The 14,545-nt window shown below is 36.6% G+C and overlaps 1 protein-coding gene across 2 annotated transcripts in view; it reads right to left on the minus strand.

The window, feature by feature from the left end:
• Positions 1-14,545, minus strand: part of Pdgfd (platelet derived growth factor D) — a 231,448-nt gene that overhangs the window by 19,161 nt on the left and 197,742 nt on the right. For both annotated transcript variants that reach the window (XM_071616654.1, XM_027930449.2), the window contains exons 4-5: positions 9,799-9,861; positions 5,047-5,245 (exon numbers count right to left, since the gene is read on the minus strand). In XM_071616654.1, coding sequence (XP_071472755.1) covers positions 5,047-5,245; positions 9,799-9,861 — 262 coding nt within the window. The remainder of the gene's footprint in view (positions 1-5,046; positions 5,246-9,798; positions 9,862-14,545) is intronic.

Raw genomic sequence — 14,545 nt, forward strand, 5'->3', positions numbered from 1 at the left:
GGGTTCAGGAAACCCCATGAAGCTAACCCTATTTCAATAATAAAAATTAGAAATATAGATCCACTGTGATTTGGTGTCCCCAGTATCTCTGCCTGTTTAATTTAAAGAGAGGCAGCTACAAAGGGCTGACATCTCAAGACTGATTTAGCCAATTCATAACTGGTATCAGTCAAGGGCTTTTTGAAAGTTCTCACGCATGTATCAAATAAGAAGAGAAAGTTATAAGCACTCAATTTCTTTCTTTTTTTCCCCAATATCTTTTTAGTTGTAGGTGGACACAATGCCTTTATTTTTATTTATTTATTTCTATGTGGTGCTGAGGATCGAACTCAGAAAGGCTACCTGCGCTAGGTGAGGACTCTACCACTGATCCACAACCCCAGCCCCAGCACCCAATTTCTAAAACATATATATGCCTTAATATATTTTGAAATGATTTTCTATATTCTAAATCATTTTGAAAAAGCAAAACTTGTATTCATGTGGTAATCACGCAATGGCAAGAAAAAGAAACAACAGTACATGATTTTCTTTCTTCTTTTTCTTCTTTTTTTTAAAGTATTCTGACCTAAAAGAATTCAGAAGCAATTTAAATAATATCTTGATATGAAACATATTTATGTCACTTACTCCTCAGCTTCTTATGCCAGTTATTGTTATTTATTTATAAATAATTTGCAAATTAGAGTCAAATGTTTTAGATCTTAGACCAAACTGTCATATGAAAAACAGCAGAATTGGTATTAGATCCTCAGAAATGGGTTAGTAACTGGAAACATCTAACCATTTAGAGTGCAAAATTCATACATCCCAAACCTCATTCATTGTTATTAATTGAATATCTAGAAGTCTACTACACTTAATATTAAAATATTGACTTTTTTTAAAGAGTGGCGTACATCAATTTTAGCCTTATACCTAAAAATGAAAATTATTTGAGAAATAATGCATGTCACTAATAACGATTTTGTTCATATTTTAATCACTACTTCTAAACTTGCTCCCCCCTTGCCATTGTGTGTTGGATTTTCAATGGCAAACACACTTTCCATTCTAGAAAGCTACGTTCTGAAATAAGCAAAGGAATAGGTTTCACATTGTTATCTACATAAATCACCTCCCAGTTACTGTCCACTCTAGTAAAGCTCAGGGCTGATTACTTCTTAATTTAGAAACACTGAAATTTTTGCAATGAGCTTGATGAAATATACACCACCCCCAAGTTCATAGGTAGAGCTTCTAAGTGAACCATAGTTTAGCTTCAGTTCGAACTACAGGGCTCATGCCAAGGCTTAGGTGGTAATTATGCAGCTTCTAGAAAGAACATCCATATAATTTTACCTAATTTTGTGCAAATTTGCTATACTCATTAGCATACCCATTAGAAAAAGTAAATGAAACTTGAACTTCAAAAAGGATTTTTTAAAAACTTTTGAGCATCTTTGATGTTAAAGCAGTAGGTTGAAATTATTGGCAAAAATTGGGTTTTGCAACTCAGTTATCTAGAGATTGCAATTACATTTGCTACCCTTCCCTCCATTACCCCCTAGGAAACTGATATATTAACTTGTTATATTATCTTCAGTCAAGAAGGTTTTATAGACAAGTTTGAGCTCATCTGTTACTTGAGAATTTTATAAAGTAGACCATATGCATCAAATTTCTAGCTTAACATTGTTTTCTCTCCTCCCCAAACTCTTACTCTCCTCTTGCTTCTCATTTTCAACTCTCAAAAAGAACTAAAACCTATCATTAATGCTCTCTTCTATCAAGGGAAAAGCCAGAAGCAAAATACAAAATTTAATTTCAAAACATTAACTCTTTCTGGTTCATTGTGCAAGTTCTTACCCAATGTGATCTTATTTCATGGTTTATAAATCTCTGTTTTATATATTCACATTCAAGTGTCTTAGAATCCTGCTCTTTAGAATTATGAAAAAAAAATTGATAATTTTTGATCTGTCTGGGTAAATCAAAATAAAAAATGCTCACCAGATTAATAAATGACAAGCGTGTTTCTGCACGACATCATTAAGCCGTGATATTGACAGTAGGGAAGGTTTGGAGATCCTATGCCGCTCGTGTTGTAGCTGACATCTGATGGGTTCCCATTATCCATAGCTGTTTTTCTGTTTCACTTTATTCACTGTTCCCTTCTTCAAATATTAGGACACAAGCCATAAGTTTGTATTTTTAAGTTCTAAAAGCAGAAAAGACCAGCTGAAATATTAAACCTGGCTTCCCTCGCTTTTGTGATACACACAGGTGGTTCATCATTAGAAGAATGATAAAAAAAATCAGCACATTTATACAAATGCAAAAACTTGGCAGGGTTAAATGAAATGGTACAAATCTGCCTTCAGGGCATTTTAAACAAATGATTAAGAAGTGAAACCTAAGCCAACTGGGGAGAGAGATGATATTTACTCTATCACAAACATCAAGTCGAATGTCACCTTGAATGTTCTTACAAGGTTATTTCAATAACCAAAGGCATTCTTAATGAAACTACATTCCTTGGCCTATGGGGTAGATTCCTATAAACTTCAGAAATACACTGGGTTAATGGTAGAGTTCAGTGGTGGAGCACTAGTTTGGCCTGAACAAGGTCCTGGGTTTGATCCCTGCTGTCTCTTGTCTCTGTCTCTCTGTCTCTCTGTCTCTCTCTCTCTCTCTCACACACACACACTATATATATATATGTGTGTGTGTGTGTGTATACATATATACATATATATGTATATACACACACATACATACACACACATATATTTTATATATATATAAATATGTGTGTGTGTGTGTGTATATATATATATATATATATATATATATATATATATATATAAATTTAAGCTATTAATTTCTAAAATACCGAGTCTCTTAATACTGGATGCCTCAACATATCTATAAATAGAATTAATATTCCTGCCCCAACTCCCAGAGAGTCTGAGTTCTTGTGCCTGAGGTGAGCAGGCATCTGTATCTCTTTAGTGTTCCTTATATGATTGAAGTATTCAGTCAGAGTTAAGATCCATAGGAGGTCCTGGGATCACATATTCCCTTAGAGAAAATGCAAAGGTAGAATAACAATGCAGCAATAGGATATACAGGGTGGTGTGTCCAAAGAGCTCCTAACTGTCTGGGCAGGGTAGAGGAGCATCAGAAAGACAGGAGAGATAAGGAGGGTTTCCTCAAGAAAATGCTGTGGTTAAGATGCTTGAAGAAAGAGTTGGATCTCATTATTGTTGAATAACCATTTTTTTTTTTTTTTGGATACTGGAGATTGAACCTAGAGGTGCTTAACCATTGAGCCACACCCTCAGCCCTTTAACAAATTTTTTTTGTAGTTGTATATGGACAGAATGCTTTTATTTTATTTTTTATTTTTATGTGGCGCTAAGGCTTAAACCTAGTGCCTTACATGTGCTAGACAAATGCTGTTCCACTGAGCGACAGCCTCAGCACCTCTCAGCCTTTTTGCATTTTATTTAGAGATGGGGGTCTCACTGAGTTGCTTAAGGCCTTGGTAAGTTGTTGAGGCTTGCTTTGAACTCTCAAATCCTCTTGCCTCAGCCTCCCGAGCCACTGAGATTACAGGCGTGTGCCACCGTGCCTGGCTGTCCAATAACATTTTAAATATTTTTCCTGGGGTTTTTAAAACATGAGAATATTTTACTTTCCTTCAGGCTGACATAGTAGAGGCCCAAATACACCATGCCTTACAGAGAAGCATTTTTTGCTTTGAATTGAATCCAATCTGAGCTCTGAGGAGGTTCATTTTGAGGGTCACAGTGATCTGCACATGACATATCTCCATAACATCAGGGCCCCTGTGACTCTTTTGTCCCCTTTAACTGTGGATTTTAAGTATAAAAGATTTATGACCTAAGTTATGAACAGAAAGCCCTGGCAGGAGTTTACTAGTCATATTGGCTCAAATGTTCTTATTGGTTATATTAAAGCAACCCAGGTTCAGTTCTTAAAAGTACCCTTGATATTACGAAGTATGGGAAATAAGCCATATCTTAGCTAAACATCTCCTCATCTAATGATGCAAGCCAGCCTTGTGAGACTCGTTAGTTTAAATTTTAATAACAAATCTTATCAAATAAAGCAAAGATAGAACAGACTAGAAATTAGAGTTTTATTCAGCCAGAGGTCATTCATGTCATTTCTATATTAATTTGAGTAATACATTCAAATAAACATTCTTTTCCTAAGATCATATCACTTAAACATTTATTTTTAGAGTTCTAGTATTATTGTTTTAACTCATGATGTTTTCTCTGCCTGAATGTTCCCCTCTCTTTTCTCTTCATTCTATTTTGCTGAAACTTCCCATTGAACATATGCTCCTCCAAACTATCCCATGCCTTCTTTTCCTTTCACTTGGGACATTTACCTTTCATGTATGTGAACTACCTTGGCACTAAGTACATAGTAGATCTTGACTAAAAAAATAATAGAAAATAAATAAAAACGTTTGGAATGGACCCCACATATATCACATGCATAAAGTTAAAAATCTTCCAACTGAGTTTTGGCCAGGGTTTTAACAGGTTACTCCCCTGCCAATGACAACAGTTCTGGATAATGCCAACCCTCATCTCTGACAGAAGGGCACAGTACGTTATTGCAGAAGCACAGCCAAGGAGGGAAGAGACCAGGATGCTCACTTTTCTTCCCAATGTTAACTAGCCATGCAATCTTGACAAGTTATTTGCTTCCCCTGACTCTGGTTGCCTCAATTGTAAAATCAGGGCTAGTAATGCCTTATTTATCAAGAAGCAAGAAGCCTAAATGTTTTTCATAAGGACTCCAAACTATTACAGATCTTTGAATCAAACCAGTTTTAGTCACATACAAATACAATTTGAGCATAATACAGAACTTCATTTGAAAATGCTGTGAAACATATGTGTGATAATGGATTGACTGCAATCATGTGTTTAAAATCAATTAAATATGTCACATCACTAATTCTCACTTATTGTTAACACCTCTATCCCCCTAAGGAAGAACCCCCAAGCCTCTGTTTCTTACCTTTTGATTTCCGTTCATGGTATGACCTGCCTCGATAATGAGGAGTGTCCAAATACAAATTCTCAAGATCGTCTTGCCATGACTCTGGATTAAAGTGCTTGAGCAGATCTTCCACAGTATCAAATTCTGCAACTTTTTTGTCCAAAGCCTCCACAGTGAGAGCAGAGTCCGTTACTGATGAAGAGCGATAGGATACCCCCTAAGAGTGACACACAGTTCAGTGTACTCAGAAAAAGTCCAATGATGTGAAATTCAACACTTATGCGGCTATATGGAAGGAACATACACAGGCTCATGGTTGTAATATATCATTTGTGTAAATAACATGCAAAAGCAATCTGGCACCATCTTGCCTATTCTAAAATAAGAGCAATTAATTGGTAAAATATATTCATTCAATTTTTGGAAATCAGAGCTAAGCTGATCATAGAACTTCCAGTTCATTTGAACTGTAATCACTTACAAAGATATAGGCTGTGTGGAAATATAAAAGTTAAGTCATCAAACTTCTTGGTTCAAGGTCCCTAGTCATCCATATATCAACTAATAATGGTGAGAATTATAGTTCTGAACTCCATCCAAACAAGTTTTCTTAATTCATTCTATTCTCCCACACTTAGCCTCTGCCCCAGGTCACCTAGCCTTACAGATATTGTGTGAGCATTGTTTCACTAGACTCTAGGGACATTTTGATAAAATTTTTCACTTTAACCAATTTATTTACTGTCAACAGGATAATTAGCCATGCAACTCTCTTGACTGACAAGTGCAAGATTCACAGGGGAAACTTATTAAAAGGGGAAAAAAAGTGCTGTGGTTTGCTAGTGATCCCAGTTGTCATTAAAAAATTCCTGAATATTCTTTAAATGAGGAATATAGCACCACTGGAAGACTGGAAAGGATTATATATTTTGCCATGGAAATAAAACATCCCCACATAAGGTTTCCAAGCACTTACTTCACTAACCCTTGTACAATCTGGAGGTAAATGAGCCATGATTCAAACATCTCTGTAAAAATTCATGACCCATTAACAGGGAAATAGAGAGCACATAGCCTCAAATGATTTCTAAATGTCTTTAAAGAAACTGCCAAACAAATAAGATCCCCCAAGGGCAAATAGCTCTTATCACTAAGGGAGAATGGAAATTAATGAAAACTTGCTTTCCTGAAACTTAACTGCAGTGTCCTATCAAGAAATAATATGCACTATAGAGTCTCAGATAGCCAACCTCTCAAATTATATTCTCACTCTCAGGCCATGTTTCCTTTCTTTAACCACTCAAGGTCCAAAGGCTGGTAAGTGATTTGATGAACCTGAAAGCATTAATCTACCATGAGTGTAACACAAAAGCAGTTTTTAAAGATGCCCTGCAGGTAAAAGGAAGTGGGGGCAGGAGCTGGGGAGTAGGGTAGAAGGCATAAGGTGGTTTGGTGACTGTGTTGGCCAGATTGGGATAGTTTCCATGGTGGTGGTTGTTTTTTACCTAGAGAAAGCATACATCTGACTTTCAGTAAGCCCTGTCACAGTAACTAGACATTCTAATCTTAGACCAAACTTTTTCTGCCATGCTACTTTCATTACGTGCATATGAGTCCACTCTATATTCTGCCCAGGCATGTTCAGATAATCACTTATCTTTGTCATATGTTACTGAAGAGTTTAGAGATTTGTTAATAGTTCTACTCATGATAAAGACATCTTCTATAGTCATCTTGTTGTTATGACTCTCATCTGGGTTCCACCATATTTGTTCCTTCTGTTTTTGATAGGTGGTTCTGTTCTTAACTCTTTAATCTAGCTCTGTGTGTGTGTGTGGGGGGGGGGGTAAGCCTTGACGGAAGCACCTAATTTCTGTCTTTCCAACTCTCTTGATACTACATGCTAAGGGTAGATTACACTTATAATGCCGAGTCCCCATCCAGCTCATGTTGTTCTAGATAATTTAATCTATTTGATTCATATCAAGTCATTTCCACAAAAGTGAAAGCTTCTAATAGCTCTGGGGAAAACAGCTGCAAGGAGTATTCTGGGACAGCCCTTAATAGTGCCTGGAGTATAGTGTGCACCTAGATATTGAAGAGAAAACTCTGAAGTTACTCTCAGTCCCTGAGGGGGAGAGGGAAGTCTAATCTCTTCTAATATTAACCTGAAGAGCAAATCCACACCATAGGTAAAATACAAATTTGTCCTTATAGATGAGCTGTTTTCAAGTTTTAACTTGGGGTAGTTGATGGACACTGTGATTATAGTTAGGAAAATATTTATGAGTCATTAGGGGAGCTAATGAACACACAAGAATATTTGTTTCTGAAGTAAATATTTAAAAACTATTTTTGAGATATAGAGCCAGTTGGGTGTGCCTCCTTCAGCTGCACTATACATTTAATCTCATTCAGTGTTCGTTATATATTTAAAAAAATCCTTTCTAAAGTTAATCAAATTCCTTTAAAATTATAACAATTTGTGAAGAATACTCTGTACAAACTCTTTTAAACAAAAACAAAGTTGGTTTATATAAAACTTAATGAGAGGTCTAATAACCCTTGATCCTACTCTAGAAGGTTCTTGAAAACTAGGTTATTAAAAAAAACAAAAAAGCTATCTCTTTTTTGATCTTCCAACAGGGCCAAGCAACACCCTGACTTATAGTTCAAGCCAAAAATTTCCACTGGATAGGGGCTCAGGGATAAACTTTCTCAGATATTCAAACAGAGGAGCAACCCCTCTTTCTGAGTACCTGTGCTACAGTTTGGATCTTGAATGTTCCTATTATGGTTTAGATATTAGATGTCACCCAAAAGCTCACATGTGAGACAATTCAAGAATGTCTGTAGGTGAAATGATTGGGTCATAAGAACCTTAACCTAATCAGTGCATTAATCTGCAGATAAGGATTAAATGAGTGAAAAACTGTAGGTGAGTAGGGTGTGACTGGAGGAGGTGGGTCACTGGAGACATGTCCCTGGGGTTCATATTTTATTCATGGTGAGGGAAACACTCTGCTTCCTGCTGGCCATGTTCTGAGACACTTTCCTCTTCCACACTCTTTCTCCTTGATGTTCTTCTTCACCTCACGCCCCAAGGATTGGGGTCAGCTCTCTATGGCGAGACCTCTGAAATCATGAGCCCCCAAATAAACTTTTCCTCCTCTAAAATTATTCTCGTCAGGTATTTTGGTCAGCAGTGAAAAAGCTGGACTAGGATAGTTCCCCATATGTTAAAGGCGGCTCCCAAGGGTGGTGCTGTTGGGAAATGGTGGCGTCTTTAGGAATTGAGGTCCTTAGATTGCTGGAGATCTGCCCCTGAAGGGGACTGTGGGAATACAACTCCTCCTCTTCCCTTCTTCTGCTTCCTGGCTGTAAGGTGAGTGGTTTTACTCTGTCATGAGCTCCACCATGATGTGCTGCCTTGCTCCAGGCTCAAAGCAGTAGAGACAAATGATCAAAGACTAGGACCTCCAAAACTGAGAGCCAGGCATTTTATTACAGTGCTGAGAAAAACGACTACCACAACCTGGATTATCCTTAATTAGTTAAACCTCCTTTAAAGTGTAATTCTGCATGTGGTGGAGGAATAATTGGACAACTCTGAGCTATTATACATAAAATGCTTGAGAAGTTGGAGGATCCCTTGATAATCAACTTCGTTGTAAAAGCTGATGCTGGCATTTACCTTGAGTTATTAGCCTCAGGCTGCCACTGCCCAGCCCTTCTGCTTAGCTTTATTCTATTCTGATTTTCACCCATCTGACAATGATCACATACTCTGAACTAGGTTCAGATCATACATTCTGGAATGTTCAAAGCAAACTAATAAAACATTCAGACCACCATCTGAGACCTCACTGATCTCTCGATCAGATGATGTTCTATCTAGTTCAGCAGCCACATCAGGTGAACTAGAGTCACAGAATCCATAGCTGAAGAAATCCTGCCAAATGAGTGAATTTAAGAAAATCCTCAAAAGAGAGTATATCAGTGTTGAAAAACAAATCAAGCCTGATTTGGCCACATGGACCCACTTTAGAACCAAGGACATCCTTTCTCCATGTTCCTGACCTTTATATGAACAACTGCATTTATTACATTGTGTTTTGTTGGTACATAGGTACTACATGTAAGATTGGTGAACACAAGTTCTGATTTTTCTGTGCATAGTAGATAAGGATACAGAAAACTAAGAAATGACTAAATTTGGAGGGAAAAGAAAAGGGGTGTGAACCATTTTACAGCCTCAGGGTGAGTTATGTTTTATATCCAAGTCAAATAGAATACTGTATGCAGCTGATTTGTGAAACTACTCACCTGCTTACAGTTATCTTACTGTAAACACTGGGATTTTTCAAGGCTGAAATGATCCTTGAAGTACAAAGGTTAACAGCTTCTCCTAAAATATTCAGAAAGCCATTTCAAAATTACCCACTTGAACTGGGGCCACAAATCACTTGGATAAGTCTGAACAGTCATTTTGTTGAAATGCTGTTCTTTTAAATGGACAAATAGTTAAGTCATTGTCTATTCCAAGTTCCTACAATGGTTTATTGGCAATTCCTGAAAGCCTTCGTAAAAGGCCCAAAGGGGTGACTGACAGAATTCATTCTAACCTGATCAAAATGGAAGAACATACCCTGCCTGAGATATGATGTAGGGTCAAGCAACAGGTCCTTAATGCAGCTGGAGTCCTTCTGGACTTGACTTTAGCTATTGCATCAGTTTCTTTCACTGGCAATGGATTAATAAATTACTTACTGAGTTCGAACTTGTGACCGATTCCCAGTTGGTGTCTGAGGCTTCTGCAGGTTGGAAATCTTTCTAGAAGGCAAAGGAACATTCATGTGCATCAGTCAATCCTCTGTATAATTCATTATGTGCAGGGTTTCAACAACTTAGCATTCTGAATCTTCTTCCAAATAAGTGACAGCAGAAAAAGAACTACATTCTTAGTGAACAGGTCACAATTTTTCATCTGCTCACAAGAACCCTCCTCATTCAAGACATGAACAACTGTATCAACATTCTCTTGTAAGTATTAGTGAAAAAGAAAATGGGGCACATAAAAGATCATATTTTAACTGGACCATCCACTGGTATGTGACCTCAGGTGACTTCCTTAACCTCTCTATCCTCCCCTTTACAAAGGGTTGGTATGAAATGCTTAAACTTCAGGATTGTTTTGAGAACTGAAAGTATTAATTATGCAATTATAGCTGGCACCTAATAAAGTGCTTAATAAAGAGTAAGAATAATAATAATTATCAATATTGATGCTTGCTTGGTTTAAACTAGATTATGCATCATGTTTAATCCTGAGGTAATCCACAATATTGCTGATATTTTCAAAGATAAACTAACTTCCAAAAGCTATTCCTGACTCTTATAACCAAAGTAAGGAAGAAAGGAAGGGGAAAAAAATGACCATGGGAGTGACCAAGTACTACCCACTGAAGGAAAGATGATCAAGAACAGTTCTAAGAGGGTTGTCTCAGACAAGTCTGAATAAATTCAAGATAGCAATGGATCTCTAAATCAGAAATTTCTCCCCAAAGGCAATCTTGTCTCCCATTTGTATGTAACTTTCATGAGAATTATTCAAGCACCAGTAAATTAAAAAAAAAAAAAATATGAGAAGAACTGAATCTAACACCAGTCTGACCAGGGAGTTGGAAGAATTCAGAGATGATGCTGAGAAATACTCAGCCACTCAAATACGACAGCTTATTTATCTAAGTATACTTACTAAGTGAGAGCAAAGTACCAGGTCTAAATTTCATTAACATTTTGAGAAGTTGGAAGTGCATTTGTTAATTGCTCATGATGAGACTGGTTTATATATAAATGTCTATGTCATAGAAAATTTTAGCTGTTTACCAACAGAGAACTGAGTCAAATTGGGGTTTGAGGAATGAATATACATTGAAAACTGACTAGATACTAGATATCATTATAAATAATCTCAACCTCAGGGAAATATGTCTCTGCACTCTGAAAAATATAATATATATTAAATGAAAACTAAATTCTCATAGTGGAAGGATGTATATAAACAAACAAAGGTGAGCACTGATGAGTTTTCATAATCAGGTGAGACTGAGAAGGAGAGCAAGCAATCAATGGCTTTTCTATGTCTTGACAAGACTATAAGAGGTGAGGATATATGCCAGGTAAATTAATTCATTTTCCATTATTATAACAAAATATCTGAGGTATTTTATACAGAAACAAGGCTTATTTAATTCACAGCTTTGGATGCTAAAAGTCCAAGATTGGATAACTCCTTCTATTTGGCCTCCTGTGAAGGTCAAATGGCATATGGCATCATAATGGACACGTGTGTGTGAGAGAAATCACATGGCAAGACAGAAGACAGAGAAACTGAAGTCCCAAGAGAAATACATTATTCCCCCAGTGACACGATGACCTCATAGTAGGCCCCAACTTTTAAAGGTCTTACAACCTCTGGATACCAACACATTGAAGACCAAGTTTCCAACACTTGAGTCCTGGGGAGTCATATTCAAAACATGTTCAAGCCACAATACCAGTTGAGATGATGACATAAGCAATTCTTAAATCATATAATTTTCATTTTCACTGGTTCATTTAATGTTTGTTAATCACGTCCCATGTACTAGTGTGCTTTCTAAGCTAAGGTTGAATAAGAAGGAAATAACCAATTTCTTCCCTGAAGGAGTTAAAAATGTAAATATATCAACAGGTACAATAAGCTCATGCTCTGATACCAGTCTAATTGGTATAATACAAAAGATCGACAATTGCACTTCTAGGAGGTGAGTTTGAAAAGCTTTCACATACCAAACTGACTCTTTGACTGGAGTCTTGAAAGGTATTAATAGATGAAATAAACATGGGATAGAAGACTCAAAGAGAGAGAAATGTTAGACACTGTGAGAAATATATACAGAAAAAGGAGCAAGTTCCTGGGGAAAGTTAATAATAGACTTGAATGTTTCAGGTGCCTGTAGAATATTTAGGTAGAGATTCTCAGAAGGAGATTTTTTTTTAATGAGAATTAATCTAATGGGAGAGAGATTTGAACTAGAGATCTATAGATTAATTATCAACCCCAAAATGACAAAGCAAGTAATGGATTGTGTTGACCACATGTGAAAATTTTAAAAAATCATTTTTTAAAATCTTGGATCTGGAAATAGGTGTAGGGCTAAGAAATTGAGTTCTCAGGTAAATGGCATGCTCTCATCATGTAGCCATCTTCTGGTCAAGCTAGAACCATCAATAGAAACTGTGTGGTGATTTTTCACATCCTTGCAGCTAGCATTGGAAACATTCTGGAGAAGGAATAATGGAACTGTATCCAAAGGAGGAGTCAACACAAGCGCAGAAAAGCCATGAAGCAGAGGATTGGTGAATGTTCTGTAAGGACATCGTTTGAGATCTCAAAAGTAACTATGTTCTGTGACTCCAATTTGTTTTTTTGCATAGACACATGGTAAAACTATTTTGTTAAACTTTTTTTTAAGTGTAAAAGGTCTTTCATATTCAAGTTCCTAGACAAATATTACAAAACAACTTTTAGCTTCTTAACTGTCTGGGTTACAAGGTTTCAGCCAGAAACTTTAATAGGAACAAATGATAAAGGATTTCATTAAATCCCACATAAAATTTAACTTTATCTTCTCCTAGTAACATGAATATTAGACATTTAAAAGCAACCAACTTTCTTTTATGTTACTTCAAAAGTTTGCCATCATTTATAAGTGACATATTTGAAATGGGCTTATAAAAGGGAACTATGTCCCATAAAAAATGTGATTTGAAACCTCCAAGATTTTAGCCTTAAAAGCAGAATCTCAGCACAGGGAGGAATATAATGATTTTACTTTCTAAATATATCCTCAATGTGGTCATTTCTTATCTCTTCCATCACAACCTCCTTAGTCTATGATATCGGCAAGACTCCCAAAACCCTGTTAGCTTTTGCCATAAGTCCACACTCCTCATAGCAGCCAGAATTATCTTCTTGAATGCTAAATCAATCATATCTGTCTTCTGCTTAAAACCCTCAAGTAGCTTTCCATTGTACATAGTATCTGTCCTTGTAAGATCTGACCACTGCTTGCTTCTCTGGCCTCATCTCTGTGTGTCCCACTATGATCCGAGGTCCTACATCTCCCACTAATTCCACTCTGCCTACACTGGCCTTCCTAGAGTCCTTCAAATAGTGCTCCAAGCTTCCACTCCCCTTAGTTTTAATCTGCTGTTGTTCCCTCTGCCTGGATGTGCTTTCCCCCAAATGTTCCAAGGGTTGTCTCCTCATCATTTAACTGTCTGCTCAAAATTTGTTCTCACATCTTTAGAGAATGTCCTTGAGCATTCCACTTAAAATACCCTCACCCTTGATCACTCTATCTACTTAACCTGCTTAAGTAGATTTCATTTAAACTATGGCTACCCATACTTTAAATGGATTTATGTTTCCTTGTTGATTATCTCTTTCCCTATCTGGAATGGCAGAGACCTTATTCATTTATTTTCAACTTTAATCTCTAATTTCCTAGCTGAGTTTTGGGTATACTCTGTAATTCCTCTGGCTTACAGTGGTCACTTAGAATGGCCAGCAGTTCATATCCAGAGACCATTCTATGTCATGCTGTTTGTTATACATTTTAGGCATCATTCTGGTTAGATTGCTTGCTTTTTCAAGTTCCAGGCTAATGGAAGACTAACTTTTTCCCCCCATGGATGTTCTTAGCAAAGCATGTTCTTCTATCACGTTAAGAAATGCTAAAATATAACAGTGAATAATCATTAAAAATGTGTCATAACAGCTCATCTTATAAAGAACACACTTCTGTTATTTGTTAAAGTAAACTCACATAAGTGCTTTAAAAGCCATGGCCTGCTCTTCTTAACTATTTGGTAAGAATTTGCTATACATTTGGCACTTGATTTCTTTACCCCCAGCTCTGGAATTATAGTATCTTCCATCTTAAAATTAAGGAGCTGATAATTTGATTGTTTTTTCCCCTGAGTCCATGTAGGAAATCTTAACACTTTGATGCTATGCATACCTTACTTTACCTAATGGATATCATCTAAGGAGTCCAGTGACCTCCTTAGAAAGATGAGCAGACTGAAGCTCAGAGATCAAATGAACTGCCCAGGATCCCCAAACTAATTACTACCAGAGTCAGGACTAGACCTTGCTATTGTATACCTCGCAGTCCCATGCTCTTTCTAACTCAGCAAGCAACATAACATATCATTCTATAATTGCAGGTTTCCTAATCAGCTTTGCCTTAATCTAATAAGAATTAATTTACATCATTAAACATAATAATTTATTCTTAGTTTATGTCCTCACCTTAAAATGGCTCATAATTATATTTTGGCAGTGAAACTCATCATTTGGCAGTTGAAATAAAATTCACTCCCCCATTCTCTGCACTGTTATATTTGGAGTAGTTTTGAAACCATAGATATTATTCTCAGATATTTGCTTTTTAAATAGCTTAGT

Source organism: Marmota flaviventris, chromosome 9, assembly GCF_047511675.1.
Source record: "Marmota flaviventris isolate mMarFla1 chromosome 9, mMarFla1.hap1, whole genome shotgun sequence".
Lineage (NCBI taxonomy): Eukaryota > Metazoa > Chordata > Mammalia > Rodentia > Sciuridae > Marmota > Marmota flaviventris.